At 38.3% G+C, this 21,299-nt stretch overlaps 2 protein-coding genes across 10 annotated transcripts; both read left to right on the top strand.

Annotated features, from left to right (window-relative positions):
* The first annotated feature begins 320 nt into the window (after nt 1-320).
* On the top strand, nt 321-9,618 carry zgc:112962 (uncharacterized protein LOC548348 homolog). 8 transcript variants are annotated; one of them, XM_036579231.1, is made up of 11 exons: nt 321-508; nt 1,744-1,828; nt 2,356-2,446; nt 3,122-3,226; nt 3,436-3,504; nt 3,662-3,745; nt 4,202-4,306; nt 4,515-4,583; nt 4,745-4,828; nt 5,278-5,412; nt 8,011-9,618. In XM_036579231.1, exons 3-11 carry the CDS (start codon nt 2,392-2,394, stop codon nt 8,778-8,780), a joined length of 1,476 nt encoding a protein of 491 aa, XP_036435124.1. In that variant the 5' UTR covers nt 321-508; nt 1,744-1,828; nt 2,356-2,391; the 3' UTR covers nt 8,781-9,618. The 8 variants fall into 8 exon arrangements, with proteins under 8 accessions (XP_036435124.1, XP_036435126.1, XP_036435129.1 ...); XM_036579230.1 differs by lacking the exon at nt 321-508 and adding an exon at nt 538-783; XM_036579234.1 differs by lacking the exons at nt 321-508; nt 2,356-2,446 and adding exons at nt 538-783; nt 1,924-2,035.
* A 1,081-nt stretch (nt 9,619-10,699) lies between these two features.
* Nucleotides 10,700-15,531, top strand: si:dkeyp-82a1.6 (torsin-1A-interacting protein 1). Of its 2 annotated transcripts, none has more exons than XM_036579228.1 (8): nt 10,700-10,835; nt 11,278-11,388; nt 12,010-12,183; nt 12,284-12,454; nt 12,538-12,657; nt 12,775-12,897; nt 13,862-13,912; nt 14,001-15,531. In XM_036579228.1, the coding sequence occupies exons 1-8, from the start codon at nt 10,763-10,765 to the stop codon at nt 14,801-14,803; spliced, it is 1,626 nt and encodes a 541-aa protein (XP_036435121.1). In that variant the 5' UTR covers nt 10,700-10,762; the 3' UTR covers nt 14,804-15,531. The 2 variants fall into 2 exon arrangements, with proteins under 2 accessions (XP_036435121.1, XP_036435120.1); XM_036579227.1 differs by having other exon boundaries at nt 12,281-12,454.
* Nucleotides 15,532-21,299: the final 5,768 nt, after the last annotated feature.

Genomic DNA, 21,299 nt, shown 5'->3' with positions numbered 1-21,299 from the left:
TAAACATTTTTAATCTAAAAGAATGCAATCATTTCTTGAACACTGAATAGTATCTATGGTCCATGACGTCTGTGAGCGTGAACAGCCAATGAGCTGCTTCACTCGCCAACCAATCAGCACTCAGTAGCAGTAATGCCCGCTTTTCTGCTGCCCAAAACCCGTTTGCTGTAGAAAAAAGAAAATATATAGGTACGTTTTCTTTGCGTTTTAGTGAAACACATCCTTCTACTTTTTAAAACTAAAGAGACGTTCTAGGCGATTGATTAGAAACTATTTTAATTTTTCGTTTTTAGCCGTTGAGCTCCATTTTCTCCCATTCATTGAGGACTCCCTCGCGGGCGCCCTCTGCTGTTCAGCAGTCCTATAATGGGGGAACAGAAAGCGGCCAGGCTCCTCATAAACTTGGTGCGGCTCTTAACTGACGTGACGACAGGAATTATCCGTCTGCGTGAACGCACTGAGGAAACAACGGCCCAAATAAAAAGTTCCAGCACATTTGGAAACAGTGGTATGCAACAGCGAGAACACTGTCGTTTCTCTTACTAAATGAAATCGTTGGATACACAGTATAGCAAACTATAACAAACTAGCCATAATCAAGTTTGATTCATAGTGAAAGTCCAGTTTTGCGTCACTTTGCTGCTAAGCGGAAAAGCGGCTAAATGCATCGTTGTAAATCACAACAGTGAAGCCTCTCGGTCGTATTGAATATCTTTGGTATTGAGGTTGAAAAACGAAAGCGAATCGTACAAACTGTTAATGATCACGAATCAGATGGCCTTGGTGAGTAATTCTGTATTTAATCTGGTTTGTGTATTGGCTTTCTAGCTGTACTAGTATAGCGTCTGCCGTGTGTGTGTCTGAAAGCCTGGCTGAGCGTCACCTGTCAATACAGCTGGCTAGTTTAGCTAACTTAGGTAACGCTAGCTGTGAAAGTAGAAGCCCAGGACTTCGTTTAGTTTTGTTTATGTGTTTTCATAAGTGGACACAGGGCTCAGAAGGAGGTCTTATTAAGAAAACTCAATGTTGAAGCTGAACTACACCCAGCAGTATGTGCACAGGGTCTGTGTCATCGCATTGCTGACAACATATGATGTGTTTTGGAAATTTTCAGTGTTATACTCGAAGACAACTCCTCACACTAAATCATTTTGTACTTTAGTTCGTCTTATTTAGTTCGCCATTTTTGCCCCATTGTGTTCCCCCTCGTTGTTAAATTTTAGCTACTAAGAAAATAATCTTAAAATGTTTAAATAACTTTGAACCACATTATTATTAGATGTGTTCAGTCTGTGACTGTTGCCCATCATATTGTGCACTGTATGAAAAAATAAAGAAGTTAAATTATGTATTGGTGAAAAACACGATAAATAAAAGGTAAACCATGCATAAAAGATGCTGTAAATGCTGTAATTTGTATGCCAGAGTTTGATGTGACTCTTTTATGATAAATATGAAAGACTATTAAAACAATGTTTAGTTTTCTGAAAGTCTGGCAGTCTATAGTCTAGGCACTGTATACAAAGAGTTGACCCTTTACACCGATCACCAATTCCTCTCAGGCTGATCCTCAGGGCCCTCCAGATGGTCCACATTTTTCTCTTGCTGTACATGTTGGGAGTTGGGTTCGAGCAAAAATGTGGACTGTCTTGGGTGCCCTGAGGACCAGTTTGAAAACCACTGCTTTATACTGCCATTCATGCCTGTGTCTACACTGTTAAATAACAGTTTTTTTATGTACAGATCAGTCTCCAATGAACTAGCTTTAGAGGCTTACACCAAATCGTCTAGTCTCCAAGACAGGTGGGCAGCATCGAGGAAATGAACGGTATGATATAGAATGGTATTCACTGTCATCATGGTGTCGTTACTTTGTCAGTATAGGCTTAATTCATGTGCCTGCGTTCATTCTTTTGACTTCAGTTGGTACCTGTGATGTAGAAGAGGATATTAAGCAGACTGAACAGGATCATGTAGCAGTGGATAATGTATTGTTGAAAACAGCACGTTAACAAAGACTATTGTATTATAAATAGTGAGTAACAGATTTCAGCTATTCTCTAGACTGTAATAGCATCTCACTTTCCAACAATAGTCATTAGCAATATGTTAATATTTTTACCTTTAAAATCATCAGTCCAGCTAGTAGATAAAGGGGGAGGCAGTGTTACATCCACCGTGGAAGGTGACAAAGTCCACACAAATGAGGCCATTATAAAAAGTGGAGTTCTTTCACACCAATAGGAGTTATGCAATTAAAGAGCTATTTCATTTTTAAATTTTAATTGATTTCTGCTTTATCAAATTGTTAATATGTAAACAGAGTCATTTAGAGTGTGTTATACTTTGTTCTAGAGAAACTTCAGAGGTCAGAATTGTTCAGCGGTGGTGATGGGAGCCAGAATGCTTCTAAAAGCTGCCTCATTTACAGCTACTTCTCAGAATGGTTAGGAATGCAATACCTCTACGCAAATTCTACGCTAGTTTTGTGGTAAAGTTTTGGCCTAAAACGTCCATTCATGGTGGAAAATGACATGCAGGGTTTTTTAAGGCAAAACAGTCCTCAAAGAAAAAATTGTTTTTCAGATTTCCCACTATTTTTCCATTATCAACATTGCATAAAACTCAGAAGACACCTGTAGGTTTACTGGTGGTTTTGGATAGTAAATAAATTGGCTATAGACTCGTTTTTGTAGACATTGCAACCCTTGGTTTCTGTCACCAACAATGAGATCTAAGTCAGTATGTTTCTGCACAACTTACTATTTCACTAAAAACACACTGATTGACTTTGTTTACTTTTCTGTGATTTAATTATGCAGAAATGTTTAAACAGCATTTATTATAGCTAGAAGTAGTTTAAGTATTTAGACTGGAAAACATTAGAAGTAACATGTCGTCAAACTTCTATGATTAACAAATTTCCCACCACATTTACAATATATACATATAAACATTCAAATATTCGACTTGTCTCTTAAGCTGTTATGTTGATACTATTTGTGATGAAAATCTGTAAAATGAAAAAACTGTAATGGACCACACTATTATATGAATAAAAAATGAACAGTACCCTCTTGTTTGAATCTGCACTTAAATGCTGTTGTCTACGACTTGAAAGGCAAGGATGAAGAAGGTCAGGATGAGGTTACGCATTCTGTGGAAAGCTTTATTTCACCACAAGTAAACCCAGAAATGGAAAGCCTACACAAGGAAATTACAGAAGGTGACTATTGTTTAGTGTATTGTCTTACTGAACATATATCTCTACCATAACACAATGTTGCATTGAGTAAGATTTCAATTTCAGCTCAAGTGACATTGAGTTTGGAAAAAAATCCTTAACTTTATCTTCCGCTCAACATTATGAATGTGATGTCTTTGCATAAAAAACATTTTCTCTTTTTAATTTGTGATGTCATACCCTTGACATAGGAGAGGACACTAAGCAGCCTATACACAATGATGAAGGATTGGGAAACATGCAGAAGGAGGGCAAAGGAGGTATCTAACATAATTTAGCATTGAATATTACACAGATTTTGGCATCGCATGATTTCAAGTATTGCATTTGCCTTTATATGTATCCATCACACACTCACCTTCCAAAAATAAACAGTAGCAATAATAAATGTAAAGAAAAAAATCTTTTAATTGACAGATGGAGCTGGAGGCCATCAGTTAGATGGAGAAGGAGAGGACCTTGCCACAAATGAGAGCCCTGAAAATAGTGAAATTTCAAAAAGTGAGTTCCGTTTGCCTTTACGTTTTTGTACTCCACCACACCATCCCAAAAATGCATACTTAGATTCCCTTTCAATTAAAGGGTAATTCTGCTTATTTTTTAACATTTCTGCATCATTTTATTGTTAAGATGTAAACAAAATCATTCAGAGTGGTCTCCTGTGAAATCCTCCATTCTAGAGAAATATCAGAAGAGTCAGAATTGCTCTTAGTGGTGGTGATGAGAAGCATGTCGTCAAACTTCTACGATTAACAAATTTCCCACCACATTTACAATATATACATATAAACATTCAAATATTCGACTTGTCTCTTAAGCTGTTATGTTGATACTATTTGTGATGAAAATCTGTAAAATGAAAAAACTGTAATGGACCACACTATTATATGAATAAAAAATGAACAGTACCCTCTTGTTTGAATCTGCACTTAAATGCTGTTGTCTACGACTTGAAAGGCAAGGATGAAGAAGGTCAGGATGAGGTTACGCTTTCTGTGGAAAGCTTTATTTCACCACAAGTAAACCCAGAAATGGAAAGCCTACAAGAGGAAATTACAGAAGGTGACTATTGTTTAGTGTATTGTCTTACTGGACATATATCTCTACCATAACACAATGTTGCATTGAGTAAGATTTCAATTTCAGCTCAAGTGACATTGAGTTTGGAAAAAAATCCTTAACTTTATCTTCCACTCAACATTATGAATGTGATGTCTGCATAAAATAACATTTTCTCTTTTTAATTTGTGATGTCATACCTTTGACACAGGAGAGGACACTAAGCAGCCTATACACAATGATGAAGGATTGGGAAACATGCAGAAGGAGGGCAAAGGAGGTATCTAACATAATTTAGCATTGAATATTACACAGATTTTGGCATCAAATGATTTCAAGTATTGCATTTGCCTTTATATAAATCCATCACACACTCACTTGCCTTCCAAAAATAAACAGTAGCAATAATAAACGTAAAGAAAAAAATCTTTTAATTGACAGATGGAGCTGGAGGCCATCAATTAGATGGAGAAGGAGAGGACCTTGCCACAAACGAGAGCCCTGAAAATGGTGAAATTTCAAAAAGTGAGTTCCGTTTGCCTTTACGTTTTTGTACTCCACCACACCATCCCAAAAATGCATACTTAGATTCCCTTTCAATTAAAGGGTAATTCTGCTTATTTTTCAAAATTTGTGCATCATTTTATTAAGATGTAAACAAAGTCATTCAGAGTAGTCTCCTGTGAAATCCTCCATTCTAGAGAAATATCAGAAGAGTCAGAATTGCTCTTAGTGGTGGTGATGAGAAGCAGACATCTGAATAGTTTAATGCATCTAAAAGGTACATCAAAGAAAGGTTTTATGTAAAGTGGTTACAGATACACTGCCTGATGTCTGGGGCATTGTTTTATGTTAGTTTTTAGAAGGTTTTGGCCTAAAACATATTGCTAAAACCCATTCATAGATACATGTGTGGCGTTGTAGGGAAAATTAGATTTACCACTGTTTTGCCCTTGTTCTGTGTGAAAACACAGAAAGGAGATGCTCAATAAAAAAGGAAGAACATGAAAGGTCTGCAGAAGAACATAGTGGTGAAGGTGACTCTCCTTGCCTGGATAAAAAGGAAACACGGCCACCCTCTGTCAAGACTCAAGACACTCACCACAAGAGTAAGTATTGTCTCTGACCTTGTCACATACAGTAAGTAGTGCTGAGTGACAAGGTGTGAAATACAATTAACCTCTTGGATCCCCTAAATATCTCAAAATCGAAATTCTAGGGTGTCCCCGAAAAGAAACATGTAATTTTGCTGTCCACTAGGGAAAAACAGACACTCAAATACAAATTCAGGGAGAGGACATTGTTTATCTGCTTCACCCACAATCCAGCCAGCTTCTGTCTTTGGTGTTCTTAACTAAGTAGAGATACAGCACTGGTCTGCCTCAGGGTGGTGCTGTTGGAAATTGGTTCCCCCAGTTTGTCCTTTGTAACCAAGCATCTGTAACTATGCCTGGGATACCTCTGAAAAACTTTATAGCATGCCATAGTGTATTTGTAAATCTGAAAACATATCTGATTTCACAAGAGACCGGTGGAAAAAGTGAATAGTTAGTCATCTCTCAAACTGAAGACAGAGAAGAAGGTGTGTAAGAACTCAGTTACTGTGTGGAAGGCTGCTTTACATTCTAGAAAAGAGCCTCTCCAAAAAATAAAAATTGTTGACACCAATTTCAATGACAACAAAATCATTTTGTTGCCATTGAAACTACCATCAGCGCTGCTATGGCAAGTGTGTTAGTTGCTAGCCAGTGCTCTGGTAGCCAGCCAAGATAGGACTCCCCAAATACAGGGGTATTTTGCACACTGCTGAGCGATATTGACAAAAATTCACAATATTTTCCCTGGGGAATCACAGTATCACAATGATATTTAATTTTGCATTAATAAAGTTAATGATCCTTAGTGCTGTACTTCTATGCTAAAAGAATGTCCTGCAAAACAGACATGGCTTGGATGGTTTTGCTCTGTTCTGCTTTTCTTTAACAGCAAAATTCCACAGATGTTTCAGCATGTCTGTCTAATTAAAGCTTTAAAATGTAAGCAAAGACACACAGAGCAGTGTAATATGAAAAGCTTTGTTCTAGTGAAACCTACTGAGTCAGAGTTGTTCACAGTGGTAGGAACCAGACATTGAAGTGTTTAGTGTCTCTAAAAGCTACAGTATCTCACAAAAGTGAGTACACCCCTCACATTTCTGCAAATATTTTATTATATCTTTTCATGGGACAACACTATAGAAATGAAACGTGGATATGACTTAAAGTAGTCAGTGTACAGCTTGTATAGCAGTATAGATTTACTGTCCTCTGAAAATAACTCAACACACAGCCATTAATGTCTAAATAGCTGGCAACACAAGTGAGTACACCTCACAGTGAACATGTCCAAATTGTGCCCAATTGTGTCACTGTCCCTCCCTGGTGTCATGTGACTTGTTAGAGTTACAAGGTTCCAGGTGTGAATGGGGAGCAGGGCTGTTAAACTTGGTGTTTTGGGTACAATTTGCTCATACTGGCCACTGGATATTCAACATGGCACCTCATAGCACTGGGGTTCATTGAGGGAAACATGAATTCCAACATGTACTGTGACATTCTGAAGCAGAGCATGATCCCCTCCCTTCGGAAACTGCGCCGCATGGCAGTTTTCCAACTCAATAAGACCCCAAACACACCTCCAAGATGACAACTGCCTTGCTGAAGGTAAAGGTGATGGACTGGCCAAGTATGTCTCCAGACCTAAACCCAATTGAGCACCTGTGGGGCATCCTCAAGCGGAAGGAGGAGGAGCGCAAGGTGTCTAACATCCACCAGCTCTGTGATGTCATCATGGAGGAGTGGAAGAGGATTCCAGTAGCAACCTGTGCAGCTCTGGTGAATTCCATGCCCAAGAGGGTTAAGGCAGTGCTAGATAATAATGGTGGTCACACAAAATATTGACACTTTGAGCACAATGTGGGCATGTTCACTGTGAGGTGTACTCACTTGTGTTGCCAGCTATTTAGACATTAATGGCTGTGTGTTGAGTTATTTTCAGAGAACAGTAAATTTATACTGCTATACAAGCTGTACACTGACTACTATAAGTAATATCCAAGTTTCATTTCTATAGTGTTGTCCCATGAAAAGATAATAAAATATTTGCAGAAATGTGAGGGGTGTACTCACTTTTGTGAGATACTGTACATCACACAAAGTTAATGCATGAATTACATTACAGCTATGTTGCCTGATGTCTGAGATGGTATATGTTAATTGTTTTGAGAAGTTTTCATTCTCAAGTGTATTCATGGTGCAAGTACATGCAATTTTATGAAAAAAGGTTTTTCAGATTTACCACTATTTTACCATTATCAATGTTACATGTAAAGCTGATAATTTTGGATAATAAAAATGACTGTATTTGTATATATCAAGCATTTGAATTATGCCAAAATGATGAAATTTGATGGAATGTCCCTAACTTAGGCCAAAGGGAACCTTACACAGTATTGCAAGCATTACAAGATTACCCAGAAGGAAAACACATTTCCTGAAATATATTTAGTTTTTATGTAGTTTAAATGGCTCTTTAAAAAAATCTGATGCGCTGAGCAAATTTATGGCTATTTATATTGGAAATTAAATAAATGATAGGTAGTCTCTGACTTCTGCACAGTACTTTGAGTTTCAGAAGTACAACAGACTCATTATTTTTCTCTCACACAGAATTCATCCTGATTGGTGCCTCATTTGTTGCTGTGCTTGCTGTCGTGGTATGTTGGTTTCTGAGACCTGAGCCCCCACCTGTGCAAAAAGAGTTTAACCTGTTGGATGTGTTCCGTCATGAAATGGACAAAGTTCAGTCCAGCTTCCCCAGCCAACACAAAGAACTATGGAGGAGAAGCAAAATCCACCTCCAGAGGCACCTCCAGATGAGCCGTCCAAGCGAGCCAGTGAGCCTAATCTTGACCTCTGGACGTGGGGCTGAGAAGACACTTGGCTGCTTGGCTCAACGATTAGCTGCAGCGTTTTCCACATCTTTGAACACCTCTGCCCTGGACATTGATGGAACCAGCAAAATGGCTCAAGACAGTGACCAGGTAAAGCTGGACATTGATAGAGCGCTGAGAGAGGCCTTTGATGCTGGCAAGCAAGCTGCTGTTATCCACCGCTTTGAGGAACTTCCTCCTGGGTCCACGTTGATCTTCTACCGCTACTGTGACCACGAGAACGCCGCTTACAAGAATGTCTTCTTGGCTTTCACTGTGCTGCTGGAGGAAGAGCTGGAAGTGCTACCTAACGTTAGCCTGGGGATGGTGGAGGAGATCGTTCAGGAGTATTTGAAAGAGAAGTTTGTTTCCTCTCACAGGACAGCTATGTTTAACCAGATGGATGTAGACAAACTGAGTGGGCTTTGGAGCAGAATCTCCCATCTGATCCTGCCAGTGGCTGCCGAACAGAAGATCGAACTGCATGGCTGTGGAGGATCAGGGTGACTTGCTTTGCACAAAGTTGAGCAACTAAACCATATTTTTGGTGAAAGTTCTCAAGGAACCTACTTATCTTTCTCTTTCAATACCTTTCAGTTCTTGTTCGGATAGTACAATCTCTGTTTGTGTGAGAGGGAAAGAGAGAGAGGCTTTTGAATTTCTTTATGATGATATGCAATATCACAAGAACTTACGTGCACCTCACTTGACAAATTAAGCTTTATGTGCGGTTAAATCAAAATGTAAACTATCCACTGAAAACATTTTAATATAGCAGCGGTAGGTTCAGTCTTTGTACAGAAAATCAGCCTACAGTGACTTGGATACAAGTACTTGTAGAGTGACAAAGCTGGCATAAGTAGTTTTGAAATAAAACGAAATTTTTAACATAACATTTTTAGAACGTAAATTTAGCCTTGATTAGGATTTATGAAAACATAAATTAAAGCTAGTTGATTATCTAATGTTGATTCCACTGGATGCTTGTTTAATAATGTTGATTCCACATTTGTGAGGCAAATTAATGAATGCAGCTTTATAGGTATTAAATTATGTGCCTTAAATACATTCAAAACACTTTACAACCATGTGTGTTAAATATTTGTTTATAGTAGAAGTATAAAGTGGGATTGGCTTCTCTGTTTTTTGGTAAGATGGGGTGGGGCCCTTGATGCATTCCATTAAGTATGTTGCAAGACTTTTACAATTATGTAACATGAGAGTACTGCCAAAACCAAAAACTAACCTTGGTTACAGTAGTCTCTTGTAATATATGTATGTATGTATCCCAGCTATTAAAAATCTCTAATTTATTTGTTAATAAAATGTCAAGTTATATTATTAAGATACTGTCTCATATTAATTCACTGATTGAGCACATTTACAGCACAGTTTCTTTCTCTGTCTTTTGTTTAAACTTAAGAGTTGCTGTTTTTAAGTTGTTGCGCCTAACACTTAGTTACAGCCTCTTGCTTATTCCAAGATTTGATATCTAAATAACTAATAGTTTAACAGTGGAACTATTATCTGAAAGCCATTTTCAGAATGTTTTATATGGTTTGGTTTAAGTACTTTATTAGAAAATTGGCCTGTGTTTTAGTGTGTGGTCATACATAGTTACACTGCTTATTCTGGGCAAAGGTCAAGTTAAGAAAGCAGCTCAGCAGATTACAGGTCAAAAGTTAAGAACCACCCAAATATCTGTAAGATGCTTATTTCTATACAGAGAAAAGTGTGCATTTCAAAATTCAGGCTTTTTTTGCACATTAGCCCAGTGTTGTCTAAAGGTTCTGTTATTCTGGAGTACAATAATGCATCAGTTATAGGTTTAAAGTATTGATCATATCTAAACATCTGTCCAATGCTTATAATTTATGTTGATACTGATTCTGATATCAATGTGCCTCTCTAATATTTTCCCATGAACTATATACATGTGCACTTGAGTGGAGAATGTCACACATAAATCCCACTTTTATGAATAGAAGTTGTTCAGAAACATACAAGAATAGTTTCATTTTGCATGATAGAAATGTGACGGTTAAACCTAATTTTACTCCGTAATAAACTTTGTACATTTGATTTGTGACTATTAGGCCAAATTTTGAACAGTAAGTTGCTACTCTATCTGTTTATTTGAGATTAGACCAACCAGCGTCCACTGCAAAGACTATTCAGTGGAGATTATTCACCCGAAGAGTTTTCAGGTGAAATACCTGGTTTGGATCACAGACGCCATGCCGTTTTCGGTCTCCTTGATCCACACCGACCGTTCCAAACCCAAACATCACTGCCTGAGCAAATGGTCATTAAGTAGAACCTCTCGGTCGTAAACGCTCTTTAAATATCTTTGTTCCGTATTGTTTCCGGACAGTGGTGTTCACGCAAATGTGTCCGTCGGACAACATTCTTTCGTTTCCCTTTTCCCTGTTAGTGGAGGCGGAAGGAGTTCAAGTTTTATTCAGTTTGTTCTGATATGATATAAACAAATGGATTCTATCGATTCTAAAGGAGATTATGCGAACCCGCCAAGGAGAAGCACCAGACAAGCGCATAAAAACGGTTTGTTTGCAGAAAGATTATAATTGCGGTGTTTGACTTCAGCTAGCTAAGTTAGCTAACCTAGTTAGCTTACAGGTTTAGTGCGTTCATTAACTTACCGAACTTTGCAGTTTCGCTGTTTTTCAAATAGTTCGGTTAACTGGTACAAAATAAGCAGCCTTTATAGATTTAACCTCACTGTATTAACAGAACTCATTTCAGTCCGTCGTTAAAGCCGTTTGAATGGGCTCGGCGGTGGTTGTTTAGCTGAAGTTGTTCAGATTTCTAGTTAATGAAGTTAGTTTCGTTTTTGCTCCGTGATCTGCAGAAGTGATGGGGGTTTTAGAAAATAAAACCAAACACCCCCAAACTCAATGTTGTTTTCTCCCTCATATATTATTTGGCAATATTGTTTGAGATAAATTTAAAAATAAATTTCACAAAGTTTTCCTTGTTCCGTTAGTTGTGTTTGGTGCTGATGTGAGAGCCAGAAGCGCTCTGAAGCGGAAGCGAGCAGTGGAGAAGGACGCGGTCAGAGGATCTGAAATAAAGGACAGTGATGCTGAAGATGAAGGTACATCTGTGTGAAAAGATTGAATTATGGGTTCAGCACCTGCCTTTCTTAACCTGTCGTATATGTCCAAAGGTGTCCAGACGCCCCTACTAGAGAGTGAATTCAGCTCCTTTAAGGTGCATCCATTCCTGACATGGGTGTTCAGTTGTGCAGACACAGCTTGTGTAATTTTCATAGAAAAGCATTGCTTATAGAATAGGATGCACATGAGCATTAGGTCATCATGCCTAATGCCAAGTGTCAGCGAGAGAGTATAAAGTCCCCCAGCATTAGGCTGTGGAGCAGTGATTAAATACCTTAGAATGAGTTGGAGTGGTGTTTGTTCATCCTGGCCCCATTAATAGTGTTGTGGTTAATGCAATCAAATCCTCACAGCAAAGAAGGGGAATACCCCTGATTTCGGAAGAAATGTTGAACAAACTTTTGGACATACAATTTATATCTGGGAAGGCTGAAAATTTCCTTACAAAATTAAGATTTGTTGTTTTATGATTGTAGGTTCAGCACCTGATTTATTTCATGACCTATCATAGTTGTAATAAGGTGACCTAAATCTATAATTTCTTCATGTTGGTGTTTTTTTTTTTTTAACTATTTAAACCGATTTTTTTTTAATTGCAGAAACAGGGTCGCCAGGTAAGATTTCAAGGCTACAGGTGGGAGAGGGTGCAGAAAATGGACATGAAAATGGGGATGAAAGTATGACAGTGGAAATGGATGCAGCTGGGCATACTGACCAGGAACAAGACATGAGCTCAGAGGATGAAAGGGAAAGTTGTGAGGCGACCATGAGGAGTAAGATGTCACCACTTTATAGTGAAAGATAATTAATTCAGTCAGAGACATCTGTTAGAGAGTCAGGGATTCAGTTACTCATTTGTATGTTTCCCAGCAGAGCCTGTCATTGAGGAGCAAAGTATCATCAGAACTGTACGCGTTGGCAATTTGGAAACAGAAGAAATGAAGACGTTCTTGTGGAGCCAAAGGATGCAAGAGCATCGCCCAAAGCCGCCCAAAGTCATAGGGGGACAAGACACGACTTCTGGTTCTCAGACTTTGTCTAAAGGTTTGCTAACGTGAATTTCTAAAATACCATACTCTGTTAAATGAAGGATTTATTTTTTCATGGTCATTCTGTTTTTTCTGTAGAGACTTCTAGAACAAGCCCTGCTTCTACCCTTGTCAGACCACCGGAGAACAGGCAGGAGTTTTTGACAACGAGGAGCAGTATAAGACGATACCATAACAAAATGGAGGAAAAAGCCAAAGGTTAGGCTTTGCAAAAGTTGTATAGTTTGTTATTTGTAGTCTTAGTGGCTTCTTTTTATGTGTCTTTCCCAATTTCTTTTAATTTGTATGACCAGTATTGTTATTCTTTTATTTTAGATGTTTCTAGTGCTGGCCTTCAGAACTGGGACAGGTATCCTTACTCAGAAGGTCCAATGAAACGCATCCCCCAGACAAATGTCATTCCTGCTAAAAAACAACCCCTGCAACACAGAAATGCAGGTAGTCATCTTATATCTTTTGTTCTGTGTGCTAGATAAACATCGTAGGAAATCTGGTGGTTGGTATAGTGTAGTGGCAACACCGGTGCCCTCCATACAACAGACTGAGGTTTGATTCCCTGCTCGGAAAAATGAGGTTTGATTCCCTGCTCAGAATGATATCCGGCAAAGCCACATCCATGGCCAGAAATTCAAAAGGGCTCCGGAGTTCTTTCCTTGCCAACTCTGAGAGATGGTAGCTAAAACAAAGGGCATCTGTTAGCACATGTTCTCAGAATTGGGCAGTTAGCACTCTCCTCTAAACATTCAGAGCTATGGTGTTCTTGGGTGTTGCGTCAAGTATGAAAAGACATGGCAGCAAGCTAGAGGTATTGTGCGATGTGGGATGTCCTAAATGCTTCTGGAAGTCGCCCCATATAAATTCAAAATTCAAATTTTTAAACTTTTCATTCACAGAGTCATCAACAGATGTAATAAAACTGAAATTGAATCACTTACATATAAGCTCTTATACTTTGTAATCAAAAGTAAATTTGCCACATTGAGCTTCTTTTCAGTAGTCAAATTTATATATTTTTATATATTTACATTGCAAAGCTTATTTAGTTCAAACAACATAGAACCATACTGAATTAATTGTGTTTGCATCGATTGCTCAGACTTTTTAGCATCTGTTACAGTTAACCCTGACCTTTGGGCTAAGTTGTAACATTTGGACTCACTCTGCTTTTGGCTGAATTGTGCACTACTCTACAATTTCATTTGTAGCAGTGATTTGCCAGTTGTTTTTATTGAAATTCTCCATCTTGCTCAAATACTTGTAAAATTATTTAGCAGTAAACAAAATGTGTTAAGTTGTGCCACACTTTCCCATGTGTAGTGGAGGGAGAATTTTGAAATGAACAAAAAGAAGGGGTAGTATTTTTTATTTTCTATTTAACATCTCTGTTTTTCATCTCCTGAAGAATTAAAGAAACCGGTCACCACAAAAGCATCTTCAGCAAGCTACTCAAAAGGTACTTTCCTTCATTCCAACAGAATCATTTTGTTTTCTTCAGGCTGAGATTGATGATACCATGGTAACTTCATTTTTTTTCTCCACAGGGTATGTATGGTATGTGTGCAGATCTCTTCAGTGGGCTCTTTTCTTGCTGGCCTCACTTACTTTAGGCTTACTGGGTTATCAGCACCTTCCAGCCGCATCCTTTCCCACCAAAACAACACAGCACCAAGACAAAATGGTGTCCAGTGCAAATTTTGACGCCCAGTTAGCTGCACTAAAGCCTCTTTTCCCAAGTCAGCATTCCGAGCTGTGGAAAAGAAGTGAGATCCATCTAAAACAACACCTTAAACTGAATGACCCTAGTCAGCCCGTAAGTATGCTCTTGACTGCTGGTCGTAAGGCTGAGAAGACGCTAGGCTGCTTGGCACAACGTTTAGCAGCAGCCTTTTCTGCTGCCCTCAACACCTCTGTGGTGGACATTGACGGGGCCAGCAAAACGGCTCACAACAGTGATCAGGTGAAGCTGGACATTGATAGAGCGCTGAGAGAGGCTTTTGATGGTGGTAAGCAAGCTGCTGTTATCCACCGCTTTGAGGAACTTCCTCCTGGGTCCACGTTGATCTTCTACCGCTACTGCGACCACGAGAATGCCGCTTATAAGAACGTCTTCTTAGTATTCACTGTGCTGCTTCCGGTGGATGAACTAGACTCTGAACTGAGTCTGAATGTGGTGGAGGAGAAGGTGCAAGAGTATCTGAAGGATAAGTTTGTTTCCTCTGACAGGATAGCCACGTTTAACCAGATGGATGTAGACAAACTGAGTGGGCTTTGGAGTAGAATCTCCCATCTCATTCTGCCAGTGGCTGCAGAGCAGACAATCGAAAAGCATGGCTGTGAAGGCTGATAGCCCATAGCTAGAGGTACATCACTTCTGGACCACTGTCACTGGATTTGTAGGTATTCTTTGTGCAGCTAAATGGCTGGTGATATTTTCACTCAGCAAGGGCATACATGATTTTCTTATATAATTATTAATAATAATTCCAGAATTACATCTGTGAGACTGCCTTTCAAAAAATGTATAGAAATCTATTGTAAAATGTGTTTACATTTATTTTTGTTCCACTGAAAACTCCTTGGATGCTACATTAAGATGAGGGGTTTCTGTGAAGGAGAGCATTTAATGTCAAGTCTGTTGCAGTGATTCCTGTTAGGAGCTATAATCCTATAAATGAAGAAGAAAATAATTTTTAACATACAGTCGAAAAGTAGGATTTGTTGTCAAAATGTCTGCTTTAGCGTACATCAGAGGCACCCAACTGTGCCCCTTCTGACCTTTAGGTATCTTTTCTGACACATGCTCTAAATACAGAAGTCTTTCTGAAGAATAAGGTCTGCTAGATGAGGTTTGGAATGTAATTTAGCAAGGAGGAAGATAACTCAAGAGGCAGGATAAAGCAGGCCAAGATACATTGAATTCATCTCAGACACCAATTACCTGTAGCTCATATTATCATATAACATAACTTTTTTACAACGGAGATAATGTATTCTGAATGCTGTTTTGTGCTCTGGGTAATTATTTTGCTTTTGACTGAAGTTACAATGATTAAAAATGACAGTATATTTTTATCTACCTGTTTTTACCATGCTTTTCTTACTCCATGATAAGCTTGAAATGTTTTCATTGGAGGCACAGTGTGAGCCTCTTGGTGGCACTATTATTACAGGATACGGTGCTTGTTTTATATGCGATATGTTTGAAATGTTAACCAAGTGGCGTTTAAGGAAGTAACTTGCAACTAGGGTCTTGCTAATGAGCCTGAATTAAGTTTTAAAAGTTCCGCTTTATTTCTGTTCTTTAGGATTTCACCAGTTTGTGCATCATTTAAACACTGAGATATAAATAAATTCAGAGTTCAGAGTGGTTTGATGTGGTGCTTTTGAGAGAAGCTTATTGACTTTCTTTACAACAGTGCTGAAGAAAACCAGAGGTTGCCATGTTATGATGTCATTGTTGCCATTTTATTTACTATCAAAAATGAGCAGTGAACCTAAACATGTGGAGTTTTTACATGTTAATGAGGAGAAATAGGAGTTCTATTTTGAATGTGTTTTAAAAAATGTTTTTTCTCAAAACGAATAACTTTGTGTGTGGTAACTTTTAGAGACATTGAGTTCTTCAGGCTGGTCTGGTTCCCATCCCCACCACTGTGAACAATTCTGACTCCGGTTTCTCTAGGATGGAGCAAAAACTTGGTAGAATTCCTCCTAAGAAATACAAATGAGTTTAATGATAATCTAATAAATCCAGTCAAATATTCCCTGTTTCATATGTGAATATTGAACATGGCAAAATTTACATGGTTACAAACACACTTTAATAAGCATGAAGTGTACGTCTGAACATGGAGAAAAATTACAACAGTTAGGGAGGAAAAATAAATGTGAACTTGGGATGTTTCCCAAAAAAGAAAAATATCAAGAATATTAATTCACACAAAAAAAAAGAAAAAAAGAAACTGATGTGATGGCTAGACATTTAAACGTCTGATGTTTTTGATAGTTTGATGACCTTGACTATTGCTGGGAACCATTACATTCTCATTCTTGTGTCACCCACAGTTCACTTAATTGGATTCATATCTACTGAGTGCCATGGAAAAAAATTAGGTGAAACATTTTTCTTAGGGGTTCACAAGAAACTGAATTTCGAAAGCAAGTTGTGTGGAGTCCATTCCTGACTAGTTAGTCGCAGTTCTTTTTATAGCTCAGCCACTCCTTATACACTGTATTGTGTGAAGCTCAAACTTTCTAAAAGTAAACACAAGAAAAACGTATACAAACGCATACGTTTACATTGTTTCTTCTGGGCCGTCACCTGGGTTTTAGATCTAATGTGGATAAGGGTAAAATAATAACCAAAAAATATGTTTTCTTTGGGGAACTCTGCCATGAATGTCTTTTTAAAAATAGGTTTCTTGTCAAAACCTTATCTCCAAAGAATTATAAAACAATATTTCAGACATAAGGCAGCACATTTTTTAGCCAATTTGTATAATTACTTTGTGAGGAAACTTGGAGATGAAATGCTTTAGATGTCTGGTTCCTATCACCACTGTGAACCGGTCTGACTTTGTAAGTTTGTCTAGAATGAAGAATTTCACATCAAACCTCTCTGAATGACTTTACATATCACTGATTTAAATACGCAGAAATTTTCCTTTAAGGTTTTAAAACTGCACTATGTAAGTTTGGAGATTTGGAGACCTCTCTGGTGGAAATATATAATTGCATGGAAAAATATGTAGAAAAGCATTTGTCCTTCGGACCCCTTCCCCAATTGGATGAATTTGATTGTTAGGAAGCATTTTGAAAAAATATTCAAAGAGAACTCCAAAGTTGGTCAAGGATATGTCTTCTGAGGATGTAAGTGAATTATCTACTATTGTCAGCATGTCTTCATCAGTATAATGTTAATTTTGCATTTGAGACCTAAACATAAGCCGGAACTTCTTTTTGAATCTGTGCATGTGGCATTAATACGTAAAGACTTATGATGTGGTCCAAAAACTTGAAATCTGACCTGAGGTCTTTGACTTTTAAACTATTATTTCAGACTTTGTAGGGTGACTTACAGCAGCATATGCACACCAAATATTAGCGTGTTTATTTTGACTTGGTAGTGTTGCTTCTTTCAGTTTTAACAACAAAAATCATACATAGTGCAGCTTAAAGCAAAGAAAATGACAAAGAGCTAAACTGCTGGCGGGTGTTCCATTTTCTTTTTGTTGATGCAAGTTGGCAGAACCCAGTGTTTGTGTATGGTTAACTGTGCTGTCTGGTATTGTTTTCTTGGATGTCACTGAAAGATCTTATTTTCTTTGGCCTGAATTAAAAAATTGATGCACAGAAAGATGCAATTTAAAAAAAAGCTTGAAACGTGTCCATATATGAGACTATCATAAGGGAAATCTTTAACTCTAAAAACTTTGCAGTGACCTCATCTTCACTCACCGCCACTGAGCAAAATCTGGATGATCTTGGAACACTATCTACACATCACAGATGCTATTATGTTAAAAAAATGCTTTCATTATGGCAAGCATGAATGTGGGACAACACAAAAAACTTTTGACTAGACTTTTTCAAAGCTAAAAGTTTAAAAGTATATGCACCTAAAAATTACTTTTCTGTGTTTGATTTTATTATGTTATGTGGTGACAGCATCTGTACTGCTTTGCAGTTGCTCACATCTCTCACTTTTGAGCTTTAAGCATTTTATTTATTTTAGACTAAGAGGATCCCAATAAAAGAAGAATAGCTTCTAACAAGTGCCAGTGTCTGTGCTGATAGATGCTGGATGTGCTAACAGGGCTCTGCTGCAGGTCTGTAAGTTACTTGGTACTTAGGTAGTTTTTATCCTGCTGCTTACGTCTACTCGTTGTTTTGGGAAATTTCACAGACGGAACAGAAACTGTTCTTGCGTATGAGTTTAGACAACTCTACGCACCTGAGCGAAATAGTTACATGACTAGGAACAACAAAGCATGAGATTCACCCTTCAGCACATTCCACAAAGGTTTGCGTTTTTCCATGATGGTCAGTAGTTGTGTAACCATTTAGGTGAGTTTCTTCTGAAACAATGTTGTGCTTGTTTTGTTTTTATTCAGCCAAGTTAAGGTAGCCAGTGTTAGCGATCCAGATTTCTTTGATTCTTTGCTGATATCAAATGTAAATAAGATTATATTCTTTTTTTATCCAGATATCCATCTCTCTGTCTTGGATTTGGGAATTGGGATTGTTGTGTGGAATCAACTCCGTTGATTCTTGTCATTTGGAATTGGAGCGGACACTAAAATTTCTGGAATCTAACAGCTCTGAGCTTTAAGCAGATTTGAGTGGCTGTGTTGGTGACAACAAATCATGAGTTAACAAATTACAGGTTACACAAAACTAGTCAGCTGAGTCAGCTGCTTTCTGGAAAAATCCCACATCTAAGTTGTTTAATCTGGGTTGTTTTTCTCTTTACAGCTATAACCTTGTGAAAGAAGGGACACAAACATGAATATATTTTTGCACACCACCTAAACCAGTTACAGAACATCACTGAAGTGATACTGGCATGTTTTGGTTTAGTGTAATCTGTTATCTGATATAGGTGGAAACCAGACAGACGTCCTCTATTGTATTGTCCTGTGAGACTCACAACCACTCTCTTTCAAGTGGAGTCAGAGAATGTTAGCTTTTCTAGTTATAATGAAGCCTCACATTTCAGGCTTCTGGTTCACTTCTAAATTAGACATGGGTCCCATTAGCAGTACCTTCCAAAAGTACCGAAAGAGAATTAAGTATATTTAAAGTGAGTTATAAGTACACCACATAGCTACAAGAATGTGGACACCTGATCATTATGCTCGCACGAGCTTGTTGGACATCTTAATTTCAAAACTATCTGCATTAACATGGAGTTGGCCCCCCTTTGTGGCTATAGCAGCCTCCACTCTTCTGGAAAGGCTTTTCACTAAATTTGGTATGTCTGTGGGAAGTTGTGTCCATTCCATCAAAAATTTATTTGTGAGGTCAGACAATGATTTTGGACAAGAAGGTTTGGCTCGCAATCAACATTTCAATTCACTCTAAAGGTGTTCATTGGGGTTGAGGTCAGGGCTCTGTGCAGGCAAGTGGAGCTCCTCCACAACAAACTGGTCAAACCATGTCTTTATGGACCTTGCTATGTGCACAGAGGCACTATCATGCTGGAACAGGAAAGGGCCTTCCCCAAACCTTTACTACAAAATTGGAAGCATATAATTGTCTAAAATGTCTTTGTATGCTGTAGCATCAACATTAAACCCTGAAAAACAGCCCTGTACTATTATCCCTCCTCCACCAAATTTTATTGTTGGCACTATGTATTCCAGTAGGTAGTGTTCTCCTGGCATCCACCAAACGCAAATTTGTACATCAAAGATCCAAGATAGTAAAGCGTGATTCATCACTTCGGAGAACACATTTCCACTGCTCCAACATCCAGTGGCAGCGTGCTTTACATCACTCCAGCCAATGCTTAGCATTGCACATAGTGATCTTAGACTTGTGTGGTACTGCTCAGCCATGAAGATTACACCATTCCATGAAGCCCTCTATGCACAGTTCCTGTGCTGTTGTTGCTTCCTGAGGCAGTTTGGAACTTTATAGTGAGTTTTGCAACTGTGGATTTTAATGATTTTAACACACTACAAGCTTCAGCGCTCAGCAGCTACACTCAGTGAGTTTGTGTGATCTACCGCTTTGTGGCTGAGCTGTTTTTGCTCTTAGGCACTTGCATTTCACCATAGCAACACTTACTGTTGACTGGGGCAGATCTAGCAGGGCAGAATTTCACAAACCTGTAGCACTTGTAGCAAAGGTGGCATCGTATGACAGTTTCACATCGTATGACACTTTACAAAGTCTTTGAGCTTTTCAGTGTGACCCATTCTACTCCCATTGTTTATTTGTGGAGACTGCATGGTTGTGTCCTTGATTTTATACACCTGTTAGCAATGGCTGTGGTTAAACACCTGGACTCAGTAATTAGAAGGGGTTTCCGCAAACTTTTGGCCATATAATGTATCTAAGTGTTCAATTCACTTAGTTTAGATGAACACAGTTAATGGGGCAGAATGTTGGGTAAGTAATTAAAGCATAATAAAAGTTATTAGTCTGTCCCATGGGCATTTTCATTTGAGATTGACCCTACGATCCACTGACCATGATGGAAGCTGCTTTGCTTAGCTTTGCTTTTCTGAAGCTCATTTCTTAGTTGTTTTGAGACATTTCTGGCTACAGTGTTTTTTTGGCTAAGTAAATACCTGCTTTATTGGATTTAATTGGCGAGATTGACCAAGTGATTTTTGTTAAAGCATAATATAATAAACAGGTGGCATATGCATTAACCTGCCTATGTGTAGGTGGTTTATTAGGATGTTTTTCATCTTAGGCTTATGTGCAGTGAGTCCTAGACTATTGGCAGTGCTTTTCTGTAGAGATTACACAATCTGTCAGCAATGGGTGCATCTTGAATTAGCTGAATTCACAAAATAGAAGGGGTCTCTGGATTTATCTGGACATGTTTATCAAAAAGATTTGGCATTTCTTGTGGAGTTCCACAAGGTTCAGTTTTAGGGCCTTTGCCTTTCTCTTTGTACATGCTACCTCTAGGTGATGTCATTAGGAAGCATAATATACATTTTCATAGCTATGCTGATGACGCCCAGTTATACATTTCCTTTCCTTTTGAAGATCAAGAGACTGTAGACAGACTAACCAGCTGTGTGTCAGATAAAATTTTCTACAAATAAATCACGAAAAAACTGAAATACTAATCATTGGTACTGAAACTCTGAGAAAAATGT

The sequence above is a fragment of the Colossoma macropomum genome, unplaced genomic scaffold (genome assembly GCF_904425465.1).
Source record: "Colossoma macropomum unplaced genomic scaffold, Colossoma_macropomum, whole genome shotgun sequence".
Lineage (NCBI taxonomy): Eukaryota > Metazoa > Chordata > Actinopteri > Characiformes > Serrasalmidae > Colossoma > Colossoma macropomum.
This window is presented reverse-complemented; position numbering and strand designations above follow the sequence as displayed.

What these genes read in the sequence shown, in the direction of transcription:
- zgc:112962 (XM_036579231.1), top strand. Translation starts at nt 2,392, where the DNA reads ATGGGAGCCAGAATGCTTCTAAAAGCTGCCTCATTTACAGCTACTTCT. An exon ending in TACAGCTACTTCTCAGAATG is followed by an intron (nt 2,447 to 3,121) that starts GTTAGGAATGCA and finishes ACGACTTGAAAG; the next exon opens with GCAAGGATGAAGAAGGTCAG. An exon ending in TCAAGACACTCACCACAAGA is followed by an intron (nt 5,413 to 8,010) that starts GTAAGTATTGTC and finishes TCTCTCACACAG; the next exon opens with AATTCATCCTGATTGGTGCC.
- si:dkeyp-82a1.6 (XM_036579227.1), top strand. Translation starts at nt 10,763, where the DNA reads ATGGATTCTATCGATTCTAAAGGAGATTATGCGAACCCGCCAAGGAGA. An exon ending in CAGACAAGCGCATAAAAACG is followed by an intron (nt 10,836 to 11,277) that starts GTTTGTTTGCAG and finishes TTGTTCCGTTAG; the next exon opens with TTGTGTTTGGTGCTGATGTG. An exon ending in AATGGAGGAAAAAGCCAAAG is followed by an intron (nt 12,658 to 12,774) that starts GTTAGGCTTTGC and finishes CTTTTATTTTAG; the next exon opens with ATGTTTCTAGTGCTGGCCTT.